This window comes from Myxocyprinus asiaticus, chromosome 39 (genome assembly GCF_019703515.2).
Source record: "Myxocyprinus asiaticus isolate MX2 ecotype Aquarium Trade chromosome 39, UBuf_Myxa_2, whole genome shotgun sequence".
Lineage (NCBI taxonomy): Eukaryota > Metazoa > Chordata > Actinopteri > Cypriniformes > Catostomidae > Myxocyprinus > Myxocyprinus asiaticus.
Genome location: NC_059382.1, coordinates 12924748 through 12952223, shown reverse-complemented (window position 1 = coordinate 12952223; position 27476 = coordinate 12924748). Strand labels below are relative to the sequence as shown.

At 36.6% G+C, this 27476-nt stretch overlaps 1 protein-coding gene across 1 annotated transcript in view; it reads left to right on the top strand.

Moving 5' to 3' along the window:
- Positions 1-27476, top strand: part of LOC127429765 (serine/threonine-protein kinase NLK) — a 104324-nt gene that overhangs the window by 38175 nt on the left and 38673 nt on the right. The window contains exons 2-3 of the mRNA XM_051678920.1: positions 14413-14542; positions 14786-14841. Coding sequence (XP_051534880.1) covers positions 14413-14542; positions 14786-14841 — 186 coding nt within the window. The remainder of the gene's footprint in view (positions 1-14412; positions 14543-14785; positions 14842-27476) is intronic.

The following is a 27476-nucleotide window of genomic DNA, read 5'->3' as shown; positions in this document are numbered from 1 at the left end:
CAATCAAGACATTCCACAGTACAGATGTGTTATGATGGTCAACTAGTCGGTCAATAGTTAAGTTGATTAGTGAGGTTGACTAGTTTTTTATTTTTTTTTATTTTTTAGTTTTGATATTTTAACCAAAATTATTTATTTTACCAGCTGTGCTTTAAGTGGTGTGCTGTGCTTCAGCTGTCAGGTGCTGTTCACACAGCTTTTTTGCATCTCGTGCCATTCTGCATCTCTTCCAACTCCAAGTTCCATTCTGTTTTGTTGGATCTAGCTGTTTTTGAAAACAAGAACATGATCTATGAATACACCCTCTAAGAAACATGTCTGACTGGGGTGAGGTGAACCTGAAACCAGCCAATTTATACAGGAATTTCTTAAGGCAGATTAATTGTATAGTTTGTTCAAGCAACCCACTGAATAGTGTTTTTTGAAGATATACTTTTTTAGGGCCCAAGCACAGAAAGTGCGGAGGCCCTGTTGTTCTTCTAAGGATTCTTCTTCTTCTTCTCCTCAAGGTTTTTGGTACTTTTGGGGTACTTAACATGCGTTAAAACTCCTGGAAGTTTGCACGCACATCAGAGTCCTTGGCCGTTAGGGCTGGGCAAAGTTGCAGGTGGGGGGGGGTGGGGGGGGGCATGTTCGGGGGGCTCTGTAGCACATCCGTTTTGAGCTACAGTCACCAAAATATGTACACATATAGATCTTATCAAGCCAGACAACTTTCACGCTGATAGTCATAAGCTCTGCCCAACAGGAAGTCGGCCATTTTGGATTGTTTGAAAAATGCATGCTCTTGAATTTCAAAATTGGCCATTAGGCCTGGGCAAAAGTTAACACATGGGCGTGGGTGGGGAGCTCTGTAGCACCACCTTTTGACAAAAGTGGTGGGGTCAGTTTCTTCTACGGTCACCAAACTTGCTACATATATTGTTCTCATCAAGCTGGACAACTTTCAAAATTACAGTCATTTGTTCCACCCAACAGGAAGTCGGCCATTTTGGATTGAATGTGCATTTTTTGAAAATTGCAGGCCCTGAACTTTTGAATACTCCTCCTAGGGGATTCATGTGACTGGTACCAAACTTTGAAGATGCTAAATTGCGAACGGATTTTTGATATATTGAATGGTGTTGCCATGGCATACGTTGTCTATGAAAGGGGTGAAAGATAGTTGCCACTTGGAGTCTGTTCTGAGGAGGGGACAAGCTTGAACCAAACCAGGTTTTTGCAAAAGTGTATTGCAATTTTTCAGCATATGGTCTTAAGATAAAGAGATGAACACAGGTTAAGTGCTGTGACAAGATGGAGACCTTGAGTTGTCAACATTGGTGGCTGACTTTGAAGTAAGTTCAAATATTTATTTAGCGTAGAGAACCACAAATCTAGCATATATCCATTATTTTGCACCGCAACTTACCCGAAAATGTCTCTCTTGAACTAGTCTGGAATAACATGCCCTGTGTCACAGTCAGCTCCCTAGCTTCCTATGTCGCGAATCTGTATTTTGTGTACATGAATTCGGGCACTGGCAAGGATGTTCATCCTCTGTACATTGGGACACTTATGATTCAATCACCTGCAACACGTTAACAAGCTCACGCATTGAAGCGCAGCTGTTATTGATCAGACAATCGCTGTATAAATAACGCTATCGTTAATTTTCATTAAAGACATTCAAATGTACAGCGTTATTATAAAGGATAAATGGCATAAATAAAGAAATACAAATGTATAGGAGTGTATTTTAAACCTTTTTAACAACTCAAAAATTTAAAAGATTGTTTCACTTTCAGGGTCATTATGAATGAAAAACATTACAAACAACATCTCTTTTAAAGAGAAAATAAGGCTAGGTCTTAGTTTTACACTTGTGGTCCTCATCTAACGACTTCAGAGACTTTAGAAGATATGACAACATTTCCGATAAGGGAACATAGCAAGCAACGATGCTCCCTGGTTATGGTGCATAGTGGGATTTTTGAGGGAGCGAACGTTTCAGTGCACTGGAACGATTTTGTGATCGAGACAGCCCTAAAAATGGCAGACTCCCTGATTAGTGCCCTGACTACTGAAATAGAGAACTGATTGAGATGCACCAATAGATCCTGCTGCAGAAAAACTGCTAAATGATTAAGTAGTTTATCTTATAGATAGATCTATGATCAATTCTGCTCTTTACTCTCAAAGGAACCACATTTTTACCTATAATATATATATATTTTTTTAAAGTAAAACAAGATGTTAATAAAGGCATATTTTCTAAGGACATGTTCATGTGCTCTTCAAGAGGGAAAAAACATATTTGAAGTACTTAGATAATCTTTTTCCCTTTCAGAAAAGCTTTTACATTTTGAATAGCCAGTGATTAAAAGCGGAGGGGGAATGAAGGAATGAGATAAAGAGAGATAGATGGAGAGTGAGATAGATCTTTCTATTTTAGAGGGTTTGTTCAGCTATCTCCAGGAAGTAGGCCCAGTATGTGTGTGAGTGTGTGTGTGTCGTGCAGTGTGCTCACGGAGCTTGTGTCCAGGCATCAGTTGGGCTCACATGGCCATGTGTTGTCGTTTTCTTTGGCACCTGGAGACAGTAGGGAAGGGAGTTTGCGGCAGTGCTGCTGACACGGCTCTAATGAGTTAAATTACATGGCTCCCCCTCATGCACTTCACTCTTGTTGCTCTGTTAAACTAAGATTGGAAAGACTTACTGTGCAAATCTATTGCGTTGTGTCTCATGTTTTGATCCAGTGTGTTTATCATCTATATATTTCTTATAGTGTTTACAGCGGGTCTAAAAGTCTGATATCACAAGTGAAAGTGCTTCTATTTTGCATTCTTTTCTAAATTCATAAAAAAATTCAGTTCAAATGTTATTATCAGCATAGCAATCTGAGTGAAAAGTTTCAAAGTGCATGTAAAGGTTGATTAAAGCAAAAGGGGCACAGTTAAAACTCAAATGAGTTTTATGTGCCTTGTACGTATTGCAGCAGTTTTCTGGTGAGATGAACACACACAAATCATGAGTAAAAATTGGCTAGGTTTGTTTATGGTTTAGGTTAGGGATGTAGGTTTTTTGTTCATGTAAAACTCCATGAAGCATTGACCGTAAAAACCTCATCTTTTTGGAAGTACATTAAACTTGCTTTTAGCACCCTTCAGTGGACGTTTCACATCAAAGCGGCAGTGATACGCGTAATGAACCAGGTAATTTCATTTTGCTAAAATGTTGCCCATTCATGTAATTTTCATGAGATCAGGCTGAGATTTTCTTAGTATATGGTCCAAAATTGTGCCCATTTTGCTTTAATCAACCAAGCTTACATGCACTTTAAAAGTTTAAGTTGGATTAAAACAATAATTTGTAGTACTGTCAGTTAATCGCATAATTTTTTTAGTTAATCGCGATTATTCTCAGATTTTTGAAAGTGCTTAAATTTGACTATATATAATTCTTTTCCTGTCAAAATGCATTTATTTCCTTCTTAGGAAAGAAAATATAACAGAATGAAACCATATATAATGCTTTATTAACATTTTCTAAACAAAGCCTTCCACAGTATAAAGTTAGGAATGATCTAAAATAGCACCAATTCAAGTAACATTAAATGTTACCCAAAGTCTAATTGTGAGGTTTACTAATTGACAGAATTAGTCCCTATATGTTGAGTAGTCACTGCATTAGGCGTTCATTCTCATAAACTCTCTGAGAATAAACTCTCAGTCTGCTGGCAGACTGTGGCTATCCACATTGCTACAGCAGTCGTGAAGCTTCGTTCATGATCCGCATCAGGGTGTCGATGTCAGCGTCAAGCGCTGCTTTGAACTAGGGATGCACGATAGAATTTTTTTCTCTCCCGATCCTTTTCCGATACCTGAACTCTCAGTAACGGCTGAAACCGATACCAATCCAATACCAATGTTGTTGTTTTTTATTAAAGAGTTTAGATATCTATAACTCGCTAAGTGGAACTGATTGGGAGTACCCTTTTATGTGTAAAGAAACAAAACCTTTTTCTGTCTGCACAATAGTTTTTATTCCATCAATGAATCGAGATTTACAACACTGCGTGTATGCGGCACAAATGACACAAGCGCACTCTGATGTAAACAAACCAGCATGGACTAGTGGCATGACCCTATATTCACCATCTAGTAGGGTTAAGTTGGTAGAGTGAAAAAATGCAGAGGGAATGATAGTTTGTAAAACAAGTGGCAGAAAAGTGGCAGTGGAACACGGGAACACCTCCAACATATTTGCACATTTGCGGGACAATCATTATGTCCAATTAAGCAAGATAAAGGTAAGTTGTGACAGTTCTGCTTTTTTTTCCAAACTGTTTTTGAAAACTGAGACAACACTATAAGGGACAATTAGCCAGTGGCAGACTGGCCATTGGGAGAACCGGGACATTTCCAGGTAGGCCAGCCGCAAAATGAGGCCGCATGGGCCGCCGCGTTATGCAGAATGAGCCACAAAATAGAGCCGCAATATGTAGAAAAGGACAGCGCAAGTATAAGTGAACCGAACTATTGAGCATCTACATCTGAGATGCTGTTCTTGAGTAGCGCTCAAATATTACACACCGCTCTGAAGGCTAAAAATAGCCACGAGTGCATCACCAGCCTATGCATAAGTTTGTGTCTACAGAGCAGCACCATTCACTAACATGCTGGCACTGCGAATACTATATATTTACTTATTAAACACAGCCTTTTGTGATTCACAGAGCTATCACACGTCTTCAAGTGGCTTTGAATAAAATGCACGAGTCATATGAACTGCTTTAATGGTGTTTTTACGGTCCTTTTATGTCATTTCTGGAGCTTGACAGTAATGGACATGACTAATACACAGTAACAGATTTGGATCGGGCTCGTCGGACTGATACCCAGTGATGAATTCAATATTAATTTTGAAGTTTGAATGCAAACATACATTTCTATACAGTGTGAGTGAACTTGCAGTTATTAAATTTGTAGCTAGCACCTAACTCTATATTAGCAATTGGGTTGCTATCCAGAAAAAAAATATGCATACTATTGTTGCAGCCTAGTTGCTGGCTCGATAAAATTAGTCTAGACTTACTTTAACGTTAGCCTCAACAAGACGAGGTCTGTACTGATCTGTAATGATCAGTGGCCCCGTGGAATAATGACTATTTAAATATGAATACATCACTGAATGTTATATTTGGTTATGTATCTATCAGTGCTGTGCGGTTAGTCCCTTCAAACCCTTCAGAGAAGGGCTGACATGAATTGAGACAGCAACATTTCTCAAATTATGAAACACTCTTCCCCGTGTTTATTTAACAAGTATATGCATTTAATAAATGAATGCATTAAAATACAGAAATTTAAAAATTATGAAACACACTTCCCCATGTTTATTTAACAAGTATATGCATTTAATAAATGAATGCATTAAAATACAGAAATATAAAACTTCAAAAACTACTTAAATTGAATGTACTGTAGACTACCTCAAATATCTTAGCATTGTTTCTTCTGACGGAGTGTAAGTGATCTGTGACAACCAATCAAATCACTCTGTAGAGCTCCATCACAACGTGCCCCTTCAGAGGACTTTTTGAAGGGTTTTGTGATTCAGTTGTATTAGCAGAGTGACAGAAAATCAGACCATTTAGATGTGTTAATTTCACTATGCTTGCAGGCCTTCAACTGTTTGCCACCTTCACAGATCTCGGGAGAAGGGGTTATACACTTAATAAACATAAAACAGGAAAGTTTTTTTTCCTTCAGACACATTTGAGGCTGACAATGAACAGTGCTACAGACAGAGCAAGCAGTATTAAAATCGATGGATGATTTTACAGGGAAGAATTTGTGACATTATTTTCTTAAAACAAACTGACTTGATAGGGTGACCAGATTCCTGCTTGTGGAAAACGGGACAGCCCAGCAAAAATGAAATTGACATATCCTTAACTAGGTGCAGATCAGTGCGAAGTAAAGGGTGCATTTGCATCTGTAACTGTTGTCACCTTGTACTTTTCGCTGGCAGCAATTTTTCTCAGTGTGCGCTTGTCTTTTAAGAGTTTATCGTAAAATGCAGAGCAGTCCAGTCAAAAATTAAGATGTACGAAAAGCATTGCTGAGTCGAGATTTATCCAGTGTCCATGCTGCATTCATTAATGAGAACACACGCTCCACAGATGCAGATGCCCCAGGCAGGCATAAAACAAACTCCACAACCTTGGCTAAGACTCTGAAGTTGATGGTCTTGCTCTTCCGGCTCACGAAAAACGTCTGTCCATCTCTCAGACATGGCCGTCTTGTTTATGTTCCACTCAGTGATGCGACGAGTGACAATGTTTTTTGCGCAAGCCGACTCATCAAAGAGTGTGGTTTTGTCAATCAAACTGAGAGCGGGGATTCTGTTCGAGGTTGCGCTGAATGTCTTTCCACTCTGGGTTGTCTCTCAGTAGGGCCCACTCAAGTTTTTCTGTGTTCTCCAATGAGTGGCTCCAATTTTGGTGGTAATCCACTGATGCTGATTAAAAGTTTCAGACTGCACAAAAGAAATCATCTGCTCGCATGTCGCCAGCTTCAACCACGGCATCCAACTGCTTTTTAATGTCGGAGGGTATGAATGATACTTCCAGCCTGGTCTGCAAGACTTTACTCGGGTCATGAATGTGCAAAGCTATGGCCATGCACAACAGAATGATAAGCAAAAAGTCCTTCACTTGCATGCATCTTGTCTGATTCTGAACTTTGCTTCACAAAAAAATCACTAACACTTGGTGTGGCACACTTACTTTTAGCAGCATCCACATGCTTTTTTGTATGAAAATGCTGCGCGATGTTGGTGCAGCTTCCATGGTCGATGGAAAAGCGAGCTCCACAAATCTCACACCTCACTTTACTATACTCTGTCTGTGACTCCTTTTTTAGAAATGTAAACTCTTTTTGAAGATCCTCATTAAATGTATATGCACGCTTCGTTGTAATTTTTCCAGCCGTAATTTCATCTGTGTGCTCTGTCAAACTAACTCTTTAATCAGTTCACTAACTGGATGTCTATTGATAAGGGATTGTGATTGTCATGTCCTATCACCTTGTCAGGTTGGATTTCTGTCTGACGGGACCGTGGCATTATCGTCCCATGTCTGTCTCGTGTTTCGTGTTCGTTCTCTGTGTGAGCGCATGGGTCCGGTTGTTAGTTACCACCGTACGCGAGTTACCACCGTGCGTTCTCCGGTGATGTCACGGTCTTGTCACCTTGTCAGGTTGGGTTTTGTCTGACGAGGTCCATGGCATCATCGTTCACTGTTTGTTTTCTTCCAAGCGTGTTGACGTTTTTGCCCTCATGTGTTTCACTTTGCTGCATGTCAGCTGGTCTTACCCGGAAAATTCCACAACTCAGTGACTGCTCTAAATAGCTGTTAATAAATCCTTTGAACTTTTCCTCTGCTGTTGGGTCTGTTGTTCTTACTATCGTTTGTTACAGTGATTGGATAGTTTAATACAGTCATGTACCTCAAATTACACGGTGTGATAGAGACATTTTAGGAGAGGGGACTTATTTTTTTAGAATAAGTTGGAACACTAGAAAAATAAAGTGCTTAAATACGGGACTGTCCTGGGAAAAACGGGATGTCTGTGTGATCGTAAATGCTCAGTCAAAGAGACTCACACGATTGCCGTGTCAGCAGGTTCCTTTGAGTGATGCTCCTGAATAAAAAGGTATGTAAGAAACACAACAGAATTAATTGTTCAATGTTCTTTTCAAAGTTCTTCATTATCTGTTAATGTAAAGGCCAGTTTGGTGTTGAAAAAGTAATTAAACATGTTATTAAGAGAACAACAATAAAGTCTATCTTTCAACCCATTTTTGTAATGTAATTCAATACCATGACAAAAGTTTCAGCAATTATCGTGATGTGAAAATCAGTCCACTTTTCTATCACAGAGTAATTTTTTGGTAATTTGTTAAATTACGAATGTTATTTTTATGTAACAATGTAATTGTTATTATTGTAATTTGTAAAATAATAAAAATAATACAATTTCATTATCCAATAGTGATATGTTTCTGTTGTAATTTCTTGGGGCTTTTATTTTGACGCACCGCTCCAGGAAGAGATTGTTTGTAGGCTTGTTCACAGTAGTTTAAGCCGCTTCTCATTCAACATCTGGTGAAATGCACATCCGGTGCCATTCTCAATGCATGTTATAAGTGAACCAAACTATTGAGCATCTTCATCTGAGATGAAGTTTGTGTGGAGTGGTCACATATTGCACGCCGCTATATGGCTAATCCCAGATTTTCAGTGTGGTCTCTAATATATGGATCCCACTGTATATCTTTCTTCATAGCTCTTTTTTTTCTAAGAAACTTATTTCTTGCTTTGGTTCTTGTTTTGATACTGAGGAGAGATGGCAGTGTTTTAGCAATTGCCTTTTTATCAAAGAAACCTCTCTCTTTTTCTCTCTCTCTCTCTCTCTGCTCCCTCGTTCTATTGTCTAATCCAGTTTGTGAATCACATGCCGTGACCAGACTGTGTTAGTGCGTGTCATGGTGCAGGCCCAAGAGACATTCCCCTCTGTTAATCATTCAGTTTGCCAATCAATGTTTTCTTCATACCCTGAATAAACACCTCATTCATTTTTTAATCCCTAATATATTTAAACTACCACTCTATTCCACTACATGCCTGCTTGGTTTACTTTTTCCTCATATACACTTCCCATATACACAACAAAAGAAAAAAAATATATATATATCCAGCACAGTCTTGTGTCTTGTGACATAAGATGTGCCCCATTTACAGACTTTTCTCTGGCTTTTCCGGTGTGGGTTTATTTTTAAAGCATGTTACCTCACTGCACTTATCCGACATTAACATGTCATACCTCTTTCCTCCCCCTCAGATCACCCAAATAAACACATGATAAATAAATGAGTGTCATCTCAAAGAATCCCTTGGACTCACAACATGGGCCAGTGTGACCTGACAGTGCATTGGATTTTGCAAACCTATTAGTTGTGGGATTGCTTTGAGGGTTCCCACAGTCATGGAAAACTAGGAAATATCAGGGAATTTTAAAATTGGGATTTCCAGACTTGGAAATGTCATGGGGTCTCATAGGGCTGCACGATAAATTGAAATTAAATCAAAATCGCGATATGACCTTGTGCGATTATTAGACCACAAAGGGCTGTGATTTAATTAAATAAATAAATAGTCTTCGCGCACTGCTTTTCAAAGTGTATATACCCTGCTCTGTTCTGTTTGTGTTAGTGCATTATTACAGTGTTTTCAGAGCAGTTCTGAGCTCCACAACTCCATCTCGTGCTCAGAGCAACAGATGTGCTACGAGTTCGGTTCCTTTCGTTATGTGCAGTGAGCACATTATATTTAGACAAAGGGAAACTGTCGCGTCCTGCGTGAAGCAAGCAGTCTTTTATCCATCCACGGCAGCAGCTTCTCAGTCTCCACCAGGCACAGGTATCATAAGAATAACGTGGGATACAGATGAGGTTTAATTCAAGCATCTTTATTAAATGACTACTGAGCAAACTGCATTAACAGTATCACCCGTAGAGTCCAATAAACATGCCGTATTTCTCAGTTCTCCCGTCATCTGTTTACCTCACAAGAGCGCATATGTTCCCCTCATTACAGCCCCAGCAGGGACAAGTGAATGCAGAACTAATATTACCAACATCCAAGAAAATGAAAAGGCAAGGAATGTAGATAAATAAAGTTAATTGATATGCAATATTTAGATTCTAGAATATAATGCATTATTAAGTAAAATATAATTAAAAATAAATGAATACAAATAATTAAATGAAATGATGACAAAGAATAAATAACTAAAACTTTCACATTAAGTTTATTTACACTAATGTGTTTTCAGTTTAACTTAAGTTTGAGGTTAAGCCTCGTTCTTTATAGGGCTATCTATCCTAATATACAGTAGTGAATATTTTAAGTAAGCCTACTTGTTTTTAAGACCTATTAAAAAATGTCATTGTAAAAATACATATGTTTGTGTTTATTTATTTGATTATCATTTAACCAGCCTACAGTATGTTTGTCAGCAAAACTAGGCAACAACTATGTTATAACCAACAGGGACATTCTGCTAACAGTGAGCAGAAAGCTTACACATCACCAGTTTTGACATAGCTGATAATAAAATGATAAATCAAGACAGGGCTCGACATTAAAGCTTGTCTGGGACAAGTGGAATTTTGAACGGTCAAGTTAAAGTGAATTTTACTTGCCGAACCGGACAAGTAGCCTGATTAAAATCTCAGTAATGAATGTTTACTCAATAGCGTGGAATTGCAGGGATTGAGCACAATTTTGCAACTGGGGAGAACTGACTTGTACTATCAAAGAGATGATTTACCCAAAAATTTAAATTTGGTAACACTTTACAAAAAGGTTCCATTTGTTAACATTAGTTAACTACATCAGTTATCATGAACTAAAAATAAACACCACTATTATATAATTTATTAATCTTGGTTCATGTTAATTCCAACATACAGTATATTAATAAATTTTCATACATTAAAATAAAAAGTTGTATATGTTAACATGAGTTCATGCACTATGAACTAACAATGAACAATTTTTTTATTTAATTTTTTAGTAACTAACATTAACGATGATAAATGCTGTAAAATATTGTTCATTGTTAGTTCATGATAGCTAATGCATTATCTAATGTTAATGAATGGAACCTTATTGTAAAGTGTTACCAACAATTCTGTCATCATTACTCGCCTTTATGTTGTTCCAAACCTGTCTGACTTTCTATCTTCCATGGAACTCAAAAGGAGAATGTGGTTCAGTCTCAATTCACTTTTATTTTATGGAGGAAAAAAAAGATGCAGTGACATTGAATAGTGACTTTGACTAACATTCTGCCAAAAATCTAATTTTGTGTTCCTCAGAAGAGAGAAATTCATACAGGCTTGAGGGCGAGTAATGATTTACCATCTTTCTGCACTGTGTTATTAATCCCTATTAGGTGTAAATGATGATGGAGGCTTTTTTTATTTATTTTTTTACATCTTTTCTTTTGTTTTTGTCTCTGGACAAGTAACTTTTTTACTCAGACAAGTGAATGACCAATTTACTTGTCAGAAGGACATGCACATGACAGCGCTTAATGTCGAGCCCTGCAGGATCTGTACTGGCTGATCAGATGAAAAGAGAACCTGTGAACAGTATGGGCTCGAGAAATCCTGATCAGATCATCACAGATATTCAAGTTGGCTGGGTTTCAAAAAATAATAATGATGAATAGTGGGCTGAGACCCTATCACAAAGTGGACAAAAACAGGTACAGGTTTTGTTATTAAGAAGAATATTTCGTATGTAATTGTATGTGGCTGAAGTGAAAAAGGTTTTTTTTTGTTTTGAGGACTCAAGTGTGATCCCTCAGTAGCCTAAGTCTTTTATTGGTACTAGCACATGTGCAAAACATTATAGAATTTTGGTCAAAAGGAATCACTTGCTAATTTTTTGTTTATTATATCGCAGTTCAAATCGCAATTGCAATATTTTTCAAAATAATTGCAATATGACTTTTTGTTCAAATCGTGCAGCCCTAGGGTCTCATTCATGAAACACAGAATGCAGAACAAATGCCTGTGTAATTTGTCCGTAAATTGTTTTTAAATGTTGCATAAAATTGAATAAGAAAGCTCTGACAGAGGATAGGAATGTGGAAAGGGTGTGGAAAGAGCCATGTCGGTTTGAAATCAAGCAGGAATACAGCTAATTTAATTTCCTCTTATACCTGCCTATCTGACATTCCTATTGGTCAATGGATGCCTATGTAAGGGACTGTTCGCACTAAATGTGTTATGAATTCATCTGCATGGTTTATTAATTGTTTACCTATGTTAACATCAGCTAGATGAATGTCTTTGACTGTTGTGCTGTGTCTTGTTGTTCTTGTATATGAATGCTGCTTTTTTGTGTGTTAAATTAAACAGGCTGGTTTGAGTATTTCTGTAACTGCTGATCTCCTGGGATTTTCAAACACAACAGTTTCTAGAATTTACTCCGAATGGTGTCAAAAACAAAAAACATCCAGTGAGCGGCAGTTCTGTGGACGGAAATGCCTTTTTGGTGAGAGAGGTCAACAGAGAATGGCCAGACTGGTTCGAACAGACAAAATCTAGGGTAACTCGGATAACCGCTTTGTACAACTGTGGTGAGAAGAATAGCATCTCAGAATGCTATTCTGAGATGCGGGTTGGCGCTGTTTTGGCGGCACGAGGGTGATCTACACAATATTAGGTGGTTTTAATGCTGTGGCTGATCGGTGTATATCTATTGGTTTGAGACTGCGTATGCAGTTTGTGTTTATGGTAAACACACAAAAGCTATATTTCAGAATCATGACTAATATCCAATCGAGAAAAAGTTCAGAAAATGTCTTTTTGAATGCAGGTTCATTTTAGTCAGTGCATAAAAACGAACCGGCAAAAAGATGTAACGTTCCACAGATGTGCATTGAAATGACTCCATAGGCTCAGAAATGATTTTTTTTATCGTAATTCACAAAAATATGATTCAGTAAGGGATCTCAATAAGGATGCTTTGATCGATTGGCCCCCTCATAATTTGGCCGATCCCATTAACCGATCACCCAAGACGCAAAAGACAAGCGGCTCCTTTCAATCTTCAGCATTGCTATCATGTCATCAGGGGAGTGTGGGGAACATTGGCCGGATGTTGTAAGACAACAAACTTGTTTCGGCAGTTAAGAATGATGCATTGTGACTGGTATGATGAATTTGAAAAGTGCTTGTGTATTTGGTGTTTCACATGCGACAGGGCAAAGGGAAACAGGCGCATCCTGTAAAACAGTCTTAATTTTTGTCCACGGCGGCCTCTCAGTCTCCTCGGGTATCATAATAATAACAACGTGGGCTACAAGATGATATTTAATTCAAACATCTTTATTAAATAACTCCCAAGCAAACTGCATTAAGAGTAGCACCTGTTCAGTCTGCAATCTTGCACTCTTCCTCCACTCTCCTATCACCTTTTTTCTCACGAGAGACAATGTTCCAATCATTAAAACTGCAGTGGGAACGAGTGAAAGCGGAACTGATATTACCAACATCCCACAATGTGAAAAGGCAAGGAACATAGTTATAAACAACAAAGACTGTTATAAGTCAATTCATTAGAGACACTATATTATGATGCATGGGAAAGTACAATTTAAATAAATAAAATAATTAATAATAATGATTAAATGAAATGGTGACAATAAATAACCAAAACATATTGTTTAATTACACCAATGGGTTATCAACTTCAGTTTGACACTTGTTCTTTACAGGCCTATATATCCTAATATAGAGAATATTTTGTGTAAGCCTATTTGTTTTTAAGGCCTATTAAAAAATGAGCATAATTTTAAAAATGAAGGTTTGTATTTGTTTGATAACCATTTAACCAACCTACAGTATTTTTGTTAGCAAAGCAACAGCTTTGTTATTACCAACAGGGAAATTGAGTTAACAGTGACAGTGAGCAGAAAGCTAACATACAACTGGTAAAGACAGAGCTCCTGATAAAAAGGTTAAATGATCCCAATTGGTATCGGCCGTTGGCTGATTGGATAACAAGAAAATTGGTAATCAGTATTGGCTGTAAAAATCCTGATCGTAACATCCCTAACTCTCAATTTAAAATGATGACTTGATACAATTATAAAAATGATGTAGTCTAACACATAGTATGTACATAGACATGCAATGAAAAAATATCCCAGATGGAATGGAAGAAAGTGCCTTGTATGAACATCCCCTCAAGTCTTCCTCAGATCGATCAACAAACGTGATTGCGTAATGTACCGTATTGCTGTAGGCCAGTGATAGGCTTATGTTCAATGATATGGAAATAAAACCAACAATATATTGACCTCATAAGCCGCTTTTCGTAATGTCTGTTCAAATCGTTACTTGTCTACCACAATAATCTTATCGAATCTTAACTTAGGTGCTTTTCTCAGCAAATATTGATACATGTGATTATTTGAAATGATTTCAATTAATTAATCAACATATCATGTAATTAACTAGGTCCCCACAGTCATGGAAAACCTGAAGATATGAGGGAATTTAAAAATTGTGATTTACTGACCTGGAAAAGTCATTGGTATAAATAAAATCGTAAAATAACATGGACATTTTTATAGAAAATATCATTTTTATGGTGAGAAATTGCTGTTTGTGAGTTTATTCCAGAGTAAATCCTTAATCCAGAGCAACTGGAAAAAGTTTAATTGATTTTCATTGGAAATCATTGTTCAGAAAGTGTGGGAACCCTGAATTCATTTGATTAATTTTGTTAATCAGTTGACATCCCTATATTTTGTTGTTCACTGATCTCTAATCTTTTTTCCTCAGGTCGGTGACGGACCCCAGGGACGGCAAACGAGTGGCCCTCAAAAAGATGCCCAATGTCTTCCAAAACCTTGTCTCCTGCAAAAGGGTTTTCCGTGAGCTGAAGATGCTCTGTTTCTTCAAGCACGACAATGTGAGCACAATAACCCATCTCCCCCTCCTCCCATCCCTCATAACTCTTTTTTTTTTTATCGGTTAGTATTAGCTAACTCTCGCTATCTACGTGCCATCCCCATGGTGCCATTAGTAGGCTCTCACAGGCTCTCTCTGGGCTGACGGTGTCTGGGAAACAAATGTCATGTGATGGCTGGTGTCAGTGCCCACGATTTGTGGCGTCAGAGTTGACCTCTGGCGCTCTGTTTTTGTTTCTCTGCAGGTGCTGTCAGCTCTGGATATTCTGCAACCTCCACACATCGACTACTTTGAGGAAATGTATCCTAAACAGAAACTGCTCTGCCAGCTGCTGTCAAAAGAAATAAACTCATTGCATGAATGGTATTTAGGAAAATACCAGTTTTTGAAAACTGAATGTGGTCATGCATAGGGATGCACTGATTTACCATTTTGATGAATACCATAGCTGATAATTATATCTGGGCAGTAAGCAATATGATGGCGGCTGTCATTGTAAATCTATACTGTTTAAAAGTCAGTTTTTAGACTTAAGCTTCAATCTAGTATTTTAGATGCTGCAAGTGAAATCCGGCATCAATACATTTTATTGTAGAGTAGAAAAAATGGATAAATATCTTGGCATAAACAAAGAGTGTGCTGTCTGAATTGAAAAATTAACCTCCGATATGATCTACTTCTGATATCAACCAGTGCAGACAAATGTGAGAAAAAAAAAAAAAAAATATATATATATATATATATATATATATATATATATATATATAATTGAAATAGTTATCTCATATAAGTAAGCTATTTGTTGGTTGATTTCCTTGAAAAGTGTAAATGAACATTTTCCAAATGTTGCTCTGTTTAAGCGACCCGACATGGCAACATTGGCTCAAGGGCGTGAGCTTGGGACAGAACTATCTGTATGATCGATTATTAATCGTGTCACATGGAGGAGGAGTCAGGAAGCGCATCACTGTTTACATTGTTTGTTTGTTTTTTTTATTATTATTTGGAAATTATGTTTTTAAAAAAAAAATTTTGTTTTTAAATTGTTTTGGACTGTTTTGGTTTGTGAACGGCACAAGTTTCTCTTGTAAACAATGACGCGCTTCCTGACTCCACGTGACGCGTGACCTTACCAATGAGCTTACATCATCCCTCTCATGAGTGCACGTCACAGAGATGTACTGAAGTGAAAATTTGTAGTTAAAAGTATGTAAGTATTGTTTTGTTTCTAAAAATAATCAATCGTTTGCATTCAGAAGAACTTTATTTGTCGACTGGAGTCGTGTGGATTATTTTGATGCACCCTAAATATGCATTTTGGACCGTCAAAAAATGGAGGATATTCACTTGCATTGTTTAGCAGAGGAGGCCTGAAATGAAATCCTAAAAGTCTTAAATTCTGTTTTTATGAAGAAAGAAACTCAGATACATCTTGGATGGCCTGAGAGTGAGTAAATTATCAGCAAATTTTCATTTTTGGGTGAACTATTCCTTTAAGTTAAATGAGATCAAATGACTATTGGCAATGTAAATTTTTGTAGACAATTTTTTATTGTCGACGTTGTCGATAATGTCGACTAATCATTTTAGTCTTATTGGTGCCGCTAGTGGCAAAGAATTTATACACGTCAACTTTTTTAATTAGGGCTGGGTAAAATATTGTTGTAGATGTTCCAATTAATCATTACCTTCATTTGAAAAATCCTGATTACAATTCTTTAAACTTTTACTTTAAAGTTTACTTTAGTTTTGGTTGTGCTGATTATTATATAATTTTAATTATATAATAATTAATGATTGTATTTCTTTCATATGTAAATAAAATGGACATTATAACTGAAATATACCCAAATAAATCAGAATGTAATCAAATCATATCAGAATCAAATTGAAAGCTTGTGAATCGAATCAAATCAGGAAATCTGTATCATTACCCAGTCCTACTGTTAACATAAAGGAATAATAAATAATTTAAAACAATACTAAAAACTGGCCAATATGGATAAAGTCATGGATATGTAAGCGCAGCGTAGTTCTAGCGGGAAGACTAGCAGCTGTACATCATCGCACCATTAGCTAGTGTGCTAACACGGCAACCTCCACCACCCCACCACCACCAGTTGAGTCCCGTCCTGCATGGGGGTAGGCTCCTCGCCCCTGCCTCCTATCTCTGGCAGGATATGACGGTTCCGAGTACAACTTCTTCGGACCGCCAGACGGGGCTTACGCCAAAGAGAGACATTACATTTCTGTTTTATATTCATCACATAAATGTCATCTTAAATTTCACTCAAGTCTGTGAGTCTTCCTGATAGAAATACCATGCTTCTCTGATCATTTATGTTTTATTTTAGCTTTTTTGGCACGTTAAGTCTTTTTTGTGTCCTCCTTGTCTCTGTGCCTGTACATACTTGTATAATCCTTTTACACCTGTCTCAGGATGATGACTTTAGTGATATTCTGCTTTCTGTTATCCTGATCTCTCTTATTTATGCTCATTAGTGGCTTAGAGCACTGCTAAACTACTAAGACCATTTTAAAAATGTTTGTCTGCCCATGGCCATAGATTGTAGACAGATTTGTTCCCAGCGTGAGAACGGTTTGTAAATTGCAAGTGGCAGAATGAAACAATAGCTCAATAGATTACCAAGCCCCAGGATGGAAAGGGCATTTGAGGTCTTGGTTTAAGGTTTGTTTTAAGTTACTGCCCATATGCTTTTCTTGTGCCTTTTTGTGTCGTTGCTAAAGTAGGATCAAGCTGAACATGATGTTTAGAGAGTTGATGGCAGCATGCCTCATGCTGTGCTTGAGTATGTTTGTGGTAAGGGATCATCCAAAAGGCTTATAGGAGCAAGTAGCAGGCTGGCCCCTCCAACTAGGATGCAGGCAAAACGGCCAAGCTGAAAAGTCCAGCATGAATTTCCATGGTGGTCCAAGCTGGTTTGTGCTGGTTTGGTGCTGGCTTATTTGGTGGACTAGCAAAGGCATGTTGTTCACCAGCAAAAATGCTGGTCAGCTACCTAAAACACCTTCTGTAAGCCACTTTTCTAGTGAATACTTTCAAGTATTACAAGAAATCAAGAACTTTCATATACCAACTGGGTTTTCTTGGATTCCGAGCTGCATGTCTTTCTGTTAAATTAGCTGGAATTTTTGGCTCTTCAAAATCAGGAACAAAAATACTTTGTGTTAATTAGCTGGGAGATTTATCCTGCGCTTTGTATTTTTAGACATTTCTCATGCAGCATGACCGCTGACTGTGGTCTGGATTGGGCTTCGTTTTGCCATATTTGGAATCACATTAAAGAAATGTAGAATTAGCAAATTACACTGTGCTTGAGTAAATCCAGAAAAAGAATGGGTGTACATGCCAAGCAACATACATTTTACATTTTAAGCTCTCCACAATTATTTATTTTTTGGCTTCGAGAGTGCTTAGAGATGTAATGCTCCATCAATCATAGTGTGGTTGCATTTTTCCATGTGCCACCAGGTTTAAAGGGGACATGTCATGGAAAAGGGGATTTTGCTTGATTTCTTTAAAACAAGAGCTGGATGTACTATGTAGACATTTACATTTATTCACTTGGCAGAAGCTTTTATCCAAAGCAACTAAGAAGCCTTCAAAGTATGCGTTTTTATCTGTTTTTGTGTGTCCTGTAAATAGAACCCATCATTTAAAATATTTCTGATATTTTCATATAGGGCTGCAACTAACGACTATTTTGATATTCGACTAATCTATCAATTATTAGAATGATTATTCGACTATTTGGGCGATTATTGCAACGATTAATCATTAGCTCTAAACCGACTATTCAGCTTGTACCCCGACTTAAAAGGTTGTATTAAACGTGCTTGCTAACAATAAAGAGGACAAAATCATCTTCTAAAAATACCTCTAAATGACATTCACTGAATTAAAGGGAAAAAATACTTTTTATTACGTTTAATTCAGTAAAAATTTCACTACAAAAAAATCCTATTGTTATCAAGTGTATTTGTCTTTTTTTCCATTTAAAATTGTCTAAAAATCCTTAAAACAAGATACATTTACTTGAGAAGTAACATATAAGATATTTAGACTTGCTTTAAGAGAATGTATCTTAAATATAAGTGTATTTTATATATAAGTGTATTTTTTCACTTGGTTATACTCCTGCAAGTGCAGTAAAGACAAAATACACTTATATTCAAGATCTATTCTCTAAAAGCAAGTCTACATTTCTTGTATGCTGCTTCTCAGGTGAATGCATCTTTTTTAAAGGATTTTTAGATATTTTAAAATATTTGTATTTTTAATATTATATCCAACATTCTCAGATAAAAAAAAAAAAAGAAATTATTCTGCAGTATAGCTGCTAAAGTAAATGTACATTGTTTTAAAGGAGTTTTAGATATTTATATTGGAAAACAAGCCAAAACAAAAACAAATAAAAAATGTATTTTGTTGCAGTGTATAATGAGTCGAAGACTACCCTCTCTCACCTTTTTGTTCACTTCAATCCATCTTTAACTCACACAAAAAAAAACCTCTCTCTTATTAATAAAGCTGCGTTTTGCCAATTTTCTTCACGATAAGAAATGTACAGTGACATATATTATGATTCAATAAGTTGCCATCGCGTTATAATCTAGCTGCATTAAGCGCGCGCACTCGAGGGATGAGCATCCCCGCAACAGAGTGTACCTCAGCCGGGTGCAGTTTCAATCTCTCCCCCTTAGATCGGGACACTTCGCGCAACTCATAGAAGAGGCGTTGACCGCATAGAGAAATGCCAGTTTCCTTATTATTTTAACTTTAATAAAGCTATAACGCATTAAATAGAACTGCATTAAAGATGTAACGCCGGGATGTTTCCTTTAAAGACGCTCGACACGCAAGTTTTGCTTAAGCTGAGCGTCAGCTCCGGCTCTGCTTATTCCACAACAAGAGTGCTTCTGTTTTTACTTATTTTGTATTTTTGCATTATAATTCCCTCCTACTTTGCGATGTACATCACCTGAAGCTGTTTGGAAAGTTTAGAGTGCATCTGGACTGTGAGATGTGTTTTCTTCCTCTCCTCAGTCAGGCGCAAGCTGCAGTGCTGCTCTTGTGTGCAATCATTAGAGTTTCATATGATCTTATGTTACGTTAAGATCAAACGACTATTCAACAATGACAATTTTTGTCGCCATTTTTTTTTATTGTCGACGTTGTCGATAACATCGACTAATCGTTTCAGTCCTATTTTCATAATTCTTTCAGCTACCAATTAAAGTGCAGTACTTTAGGCTCTGTTTAACACATTTTAACATATTTCAATCCATTTTGTAGATTTCCACATTTTTACCCCCAAAATCGGAGCAGAAAAGGTGTAATTAATGTCTGCCAATTCCTTCTGGGCCAGCTTATGACTCCTTTAGGCTATTTTTCAAAAGTTTAAATTCTAAAAAGTATAGAATATGGCACTTTAAGTGTTTTCATAAGACAGACAGAGAGAAAGATGTATAGAAAGTGTAGATATTAAAATTTCAAAGCTTTACAGTTGTAAAATAATCATAATTCCTCACCTTGCCATAACGACTGTTGCTCTAATTTTTTTTTTCATTAGCTTTCCAAGCAGCTGACATCTACCAAACCAGCATAATAAATGATTGTAAGCACTTATACGTACACACACACAGGTGCAGAGGAACTTTCATATTCTGTGTGATAATCTTCCCACTCGTTACCACTATCTTTGTTCTGCGTAATGTATTTATTTGCTCAACAGATTAAACAAAGCTCGTATCCTTTCTGATTTCTTACAGCACAGGAGAACCTTTGTGCTCTTATTTAAATGGATTAAGAAGAAAATCATCAATCCATTCTTTGCAGTCACTACCTAAAGATTGTATATTCTAAGCCAGATTGTTTCTCTTTGTGTAGACCTGCAAATATTTTTGGACATATGTTTTGGTTAAAATGCATATATTTGTATGAAGGAAACTGTATGTTTTTACAGTAGATGCTTTAATTTCTTACTACTATTTACCACTTTTAATCAACTTTTTGCCTTTACTAGCTCATTTCAATGGTCCTGTGACAGAAAAAGCATAAAAGTGTACATTTCATGTAGTTTCTCTCAACTAACACGAGGTCATAAAAACAGCATGTATAGTAATTATAATGCAATTAGGAAAATTTTATTTAAAACACTTTTAGATAGAGTGAAGCATGTCACACCACAATATTTCAAGATATTGAACAGATTTTTTTTTAACAGTTAGACTACCATATGCTAGCATCATCACGCATATGAAAAGCATTAACTTTTATGCTTAATAATGCTAAAAATCTCTTTCTGACATGAATAGGCATCACACTGAAGGACTAAATAAATGGACTTGAAAGTAGTACCACGTAAATATTATTAAATTAATTATCATTGTTCTTTTCTGTCCAGCCAAATGATGAAAATAAAAGCTAAAAAAATCAGTGGGCTTTTTATTAGGGCAGGAAAAATTAAAACATCACATCCACTGTACATGCACTGTACCTATACTCACATTTACACACAAATGTAATAATATGGCAGTGCCCTGGGGTCTCAGTGGCCCTCAGCAGACCTCTTTGTAAAGGTTATTTCACAAGCAGTGCTGCTGTGATTCCAGTCTAATTATAACTTTTGCTGAATTGCGTCTTTCTGAGTGACTAATGTGTGGATTGTGCTTGATGCTGCTTGTCATAATGGCTGTTATTTCTTCATCTGACTGCTCAACTGCCATTTCATATACATTGCATTTTACCAGCCACCTGCTGTGAAAGCGTTTCAGTTAATTAGTCACTGTTTTTGTTATAAACAGATTTCCTGCCGTTTCAGGAATGCATTTTGCGCCTATTTGGGCCCCACATGTTTATATGGTATTACAGGACTTTCTAAAGAGGTTTATTTTCTATTTTGTCATATTTATGTTTACATCTTAGTTAAACTTGGTTTAGCTTAGGTTCAAACTTAGTCTATGGTTAAAGGGATAGTTCACCCAAAAATGAAAATTTAACATACAACGAAATGGTCTGGAACAATGTGCAGTTCATTTTAGGTAGACTATTCTTTTTAGCTATGTGAACTCATTTCACTCTTCTCTAATGAGCTTTAACTATGTATATGAGAGCAAAGGTCCCTGTATTTTACTCCGTAGGTGCAGTATGTTGTATAAGTAGGCACATTTTTATTTATTTATTTATTTATTTATTTTTAAGTACATGTGTGGGTACACGTCTTATGTACTTGTGTCATAACAGTATCCCTAGGGATGAGACGTGCTAACTTTCCTTCGATGGAGCCTGCACTTGCTTTTCTGGAACATGGTCCTGTAGCACATAGTTAAACACACACATTCATTTACACTACACACACAATCAGACATGAAGGATACCCCTTATCTCAACCATGGCTGTTGTCATCTTACCTCTAGTTTCCCACTAGTTATCTCTAAAAGATTGCCGTAATTGATGCTATGAGCAGGGAAGAATCCATACTTTAAGCAGTGTCCACTGTGACCTTTTTTTACACAGAGTGGCAGTGTGATTGTGAACGAAAATTGAAACAAAACATAAATGAAAGCATTTTCCTTAACTGAAATAAAAACTATCCTAATCAAAAACTGAACTAAAATGAATTTTGTGACTCCATAACTATCAACAATAAAATAAAAAAGATCACAAATTAATTTTAGTTTCAGTTTTTGATACACAGCACATTGTGAAATTTAAAACCTTTACAACCTGAGTATGAAATTTACTTTTTTGTATATATTCACACACTTATTGTTCAAGAACCTTTTCTTAGTTTGTACTGAATTGTGACACATATGACAGTTGTCCAGCATTCTTATAGATGACACAAATATTGCTAATTGTTACTAGATGACTAGAAGAAGAAATAGTGAGAATTCATCATGTTCGCGTGTTCACTGAGACACGAATGGCAAAGTGCCAATAAACCTCTGAAAACACAGCAAAATACACACGCGCATCGCGCAGAATATAAACAAGTGTGCTTCTTCAAATGTGCATCTTTGTCTAGTGGCATTTATTGTAATTTGTCGCTCTGAGGCGCCTTACAAGTCACCTGCCACAGTGGTGGGTAGATGAACATGCGTGGATGTCAACATATTCTTTGAAAACTGACTTTTGGGATTTTGGTTTGTTTCTCACCAAAACACATCATATTTCTTCGGAAGACTTGGAATATGGTGCTCGAATATCATAGACTAGTTTATGATTAGTGGTCGACCGATATGGGTTTTTTAATCGCCGATGCCGATATCCAGAGAGCAGGGTGGCTGATAGGCCGATTCAATTCTGATATATCACACAATTTAATATAGTAAATAACAAACATATAATTGCTAAAACAAATAATACACAAAACAAAAAAAATTATATTGCATTTTAAATGGAAGATAGCAGTTTCTTCAGATTTCTGTTTAGTCATCAAATGTTAGTAATTTATTTGCACATTAAGAAATTGTTAATATATTAGGAAGAAGGAAATAACGGTACACACAGTAGTCTAGCAACAATGGATGGCATGTCCACATTAGCAATTGCATTTACTCCAAAAATACCGAATTAAACCAATTGTACATACAGTACATAGTGAATAAGACATTTACTTATAGCTTTTACCTTGGGCTGCATCCGAAAATGTAGGCAGCTGACTTGCTACCTTGCTGCCTAATCAGTTAATGACTTAACTGACATCTGTTTTGAATGAATAGAACTCTTTAAGGAAACTGGTCGCCGAACAGTTTGAAAAGCACCTTATTTTCATTGTACCTCTGTACACGGCCTCCGAAGGCAGAATTTTCCTGGTTTCGGATGCAGCCTTGAAGTTGCACTCAAGCTCCCGCGCGGATCCAGTGCGAGCCTCAATCTCCTCACGGTTTAAATGGCCTGGATCACCTGCTTGGATTGTCACAGACGGACCATCATGATTTGTTAATGAGAGGAACTTTTTATCCTGATCCTTAAGTTTTTAATTCTGGCTGATAGAATACGCGCTTCAGAGGAAGATATTAGATGAGTGCTCGACGGGAAGAAAACGCTGGATTTTCATGAGGTTCGTGAATGACATCTTTTTAAACAAGATATTTGCATATTTGCAGATGGTATATAATAGAAGTTTATTGATATTTGCCTTTTATCATTAGAAAAGTTACATGGAACTGTTGAGGAGAGACTGTTAGAATACATGCTTCCACAGGATGCTGGATCTGCTGAAGTTGTGTGAGGTTGGTTTATTGCATCTGTTTAAATGAGATATGCGCATATTTGCAGATGGTATATGATATTAGTTTTATTGATATTTGCATTTTTATCATTAGACAAGACAGTTTAAAGTTACAGGGAACTTTTGAGGGGAGAGAGGGAGAATGAAACAGACGAGCACTCTAACATTATGAGCTCAAATGCATCTGCCGCAGCTCTGAAATGCGGATCATTTAAATGAGACTGTGTTGCACAGTCTTTTATTGTAGTAATATGATGGCACGTAACAACAAAATAAACCGTGACAGGTCGTTTACATGTCTCAGTCACTTCACATGCAAGCAACCGATTTTCATGCGCCCTCAAGAGAAAGATCGGCCAAACGGGAAAATGAATCAGCCTCGGCAATATATCGGTCAACCACTATTTATGATACTTATTTTCTGTCTACTGCTCTATCTACTGCCATTGTATTGAAAGCCAGAGATGGCCGACAATGTTCTTTAAAAAATCCCATTTTGCGTTCTGCATAAAAAAGAGAGTCATATGGGTTTGAAATGACATGAGGGTGAGTAAATAAGGACAGAATGTTCATTTTTGGGTGAACTATTTCTTCAACATTAGTACAAAAAAATTAAGGGACATTAGTCAATGCCTTAACTTTGCTAGCCTTAAAATACTAAAACTAAATCTAAGCTAAAGCAATCACAGATTGAAAACAAAACTAAATTGAAAGTACTAATATAAAATAAATAGATTAAATTAAAACTGAATTAGAAATTAAAAACTGTAATAAGGACCTCAGTGCAGTCTTAGCAGTGTATTTATAGCAAGAACAGTTATGCTAGGACTTTCATACCTGCATACTGCAGGTTGTTTAGTAAGCTACTGGCTGGCCTATCATGCATTTATTATTAAATAAACTTAAAGTCAAAAGTGGCAACATTCTGAGTTGTATTCTGAACACAAATCAAGTTTGTTTTTAATGCATCTGCAAAGTTCTTGTTGCCTCTTCCTCGTCTTTGATACAGTTGTCACACGGTTGTTTTTTTTTTTTAAGAGGATGTGGATTTCTCAGTGGTTTGTCTAGAAAAGTGCCTTTTAACCAGCATTGACTCATTGTGCATTGCTGTGTTTAATTACATAACAGTGTTTAGGTAAGGTAAAGAGTTTGGTAGTTCTAATGCAGGTAAGACAGGTATGTGTTCTAACCAAACGCAACATGGCAGTTCAATTATGTTGAGTGAGATTTTGATTTGAGAGCTGCAGAGGAGAAGAGTTTGAGTAACAACTTAATTTTTACTTTATTTAACTTTAGTATAGCGTATAGACTTAAGGTACAGTATAGAGCCTTATGCATGAGCTTTCATCTGGAATACTGTGGGATGAGTCATGAGTGCTTTAATTTTTTTGTGACAAAGACATCAAGGATGATTTATTGTTATTGCCCATGACAGAACTCGCATGGCTTCTTTTGATACACCTTTTTTAATTGCATATCGCATGTGTCTGTTTTGTTACCATATAGCTAAGGGTGGAAATGGTATGTATTCTTTGTATTGGTATGTATTCTATGTTTAAAAATTACCTTGTAATTTATTTCAAGGCCTCAACAATTTCAGTGGCTCAGAGTCAGAGGGTTTCGAGAGTTGTGTTTTTTGAAGTGCAGTATATGTGGTTTTATGCCCTGAAAACAGAAACATTTTATTTTTATTTTTTTTGTGATGTATTTAACATTGTTGCGAATTCTGCTCATTTACTTTAAATATCACCAAGGTAATGTTATCAAGCTGGCTAACATAGATCTAAGTTTTGTCATTATCATAATGATTTGTGATTGGAAACATCAGTTAGAATGGGTTGAAAATGATAAACAAATAACTACTGTATATTCTGTTGTTTTCAAGCAAAAAAGTGTTTATGAATTTATAGCTGTCGTAGAGTAAAAAAAGCCCTGGCCAGCACACTCACTGTGAAGTTCTTCATTCTTCGTTGAGAGACAAAATGAAGTTCAAACAGCTGTGCAACGGCAAACTGTTTGTGACCATTTAGACACCGGCCACACTGTTGTGGGAGGTGTTAAGAGGTAGATTCGAATAAGAGGGCACTCAAAACTACATGTAAAACATCAACTAATATCACAATAAAATTCATACCTTATTCAATGAGGAAAAATTTACACGAGATCAGTAAAAAAAAAAGCTGTTTTAACCACTCGATGATGATGATTCAAAGTAATACACATATATGCAATAGATAATGTCATTTGTAATGTTTACCTTGTGCATTCATGTCGTTAATGCGCCAACACGCTATATGCGGCCATAATATGTGTTGATTACACTGTTATTGTAATTTATGATGACACTGATACTACTGCAAAGATAGGGTGTATAAAAGAGTGTTATTGGGCCAAATACAGACAAAATAATGATAATAGGCATATCATACTTTGGGCATGAGATGTAATTTTGACATTTTGACTGCAGACGTCACATGAGTGAAGCAGCATATCAATCAACAGAGTAAATGGGCACTTAAGAGTATTTGAGTAGATTTGATTCCTTTTGTAGACTAATAAAAAAAAAAAAAAAATGCATGACATGTTCTTGGAAAATGTCTATAAATGAACAATCGTTCAGATGTAGGTAAGTTTGCCGCTTACAAAAAATCTGGAATTGCTTGCAAACTTGCTGCTAATTTGCTACTCATTATTTTCATATGCAAATGAGCGCGTTATTCGCCACAAATGTTTGCCAGAAGTTTGCAACTCTTCACCGGTAGTGGTGAGCATGCAGCAAACCTTTGGCGACAATGAAGAGTTTACCGCAAAGCTCATTTGCATGTGAAAATTAATGTCTAATTTTTGGCAAGTTTATGGCAACTTTTTGTAAGGGGAACCAGCTTGCTAAAACTGCATGCTGGTGTGTTCATGTCGACTGATCTTAACTGGAATTAGCTGCCAGCCTCAAAGTGGGTGGAGCTCCTGGTCACACCTACCATTGATGTGGACCAATGGCAGTAAGAAGCTTTTTAGCAGCCAGTAAGAAGTTTTCTTGAAAGTTCGCCCTGGCCGCTGATACGAACAACCAAAACAAACTCGAAAACACTTACTTTTATGGCCATATTTTGTTCTAAACCACATCATACCCCCGATTTAGTAGGAAGTGTGTAGGGGCCTTTACACTGTACGATCCAGCTGCAAATCTAAAACCTAATAAGACCTCAAATAAAAACTATTATTTTTTAAATAAAAACTTAGTGTTCGTTCACCCAAAAAGGAAAATTCTGTCATAATTTACTCTTGCTAAGGTTGTTCCAAAACAGTTTGACTTTCGTTGTTCTGTTGAACACAAAAGGAGATATTAGACAGATGTCACTTTATTTAATGGCAAAAAAGATGCAATGAAAGTGAATGGTGATTGAGGATGTCATTCTGCATAACATCTCCTTTTGTGTTCAACTGAATGACTAATGTTATATGGGTGTGGAACAACATGAGGATGAGTGAATGAAGACCAGTTTTATTTTTGAGTGAACTGTCATTTAATGAAAATGTGAAATATATTTCTTTCTAACATATATAAACTAAATATTTATATATTTTAGAAAATGTAATGATGGCAAGTACAAATCTGAACTACTGGCCAACAGAAAAAGTCCTTATTGTTAAGCCCTGCCCAGTTTGTTATTCAGT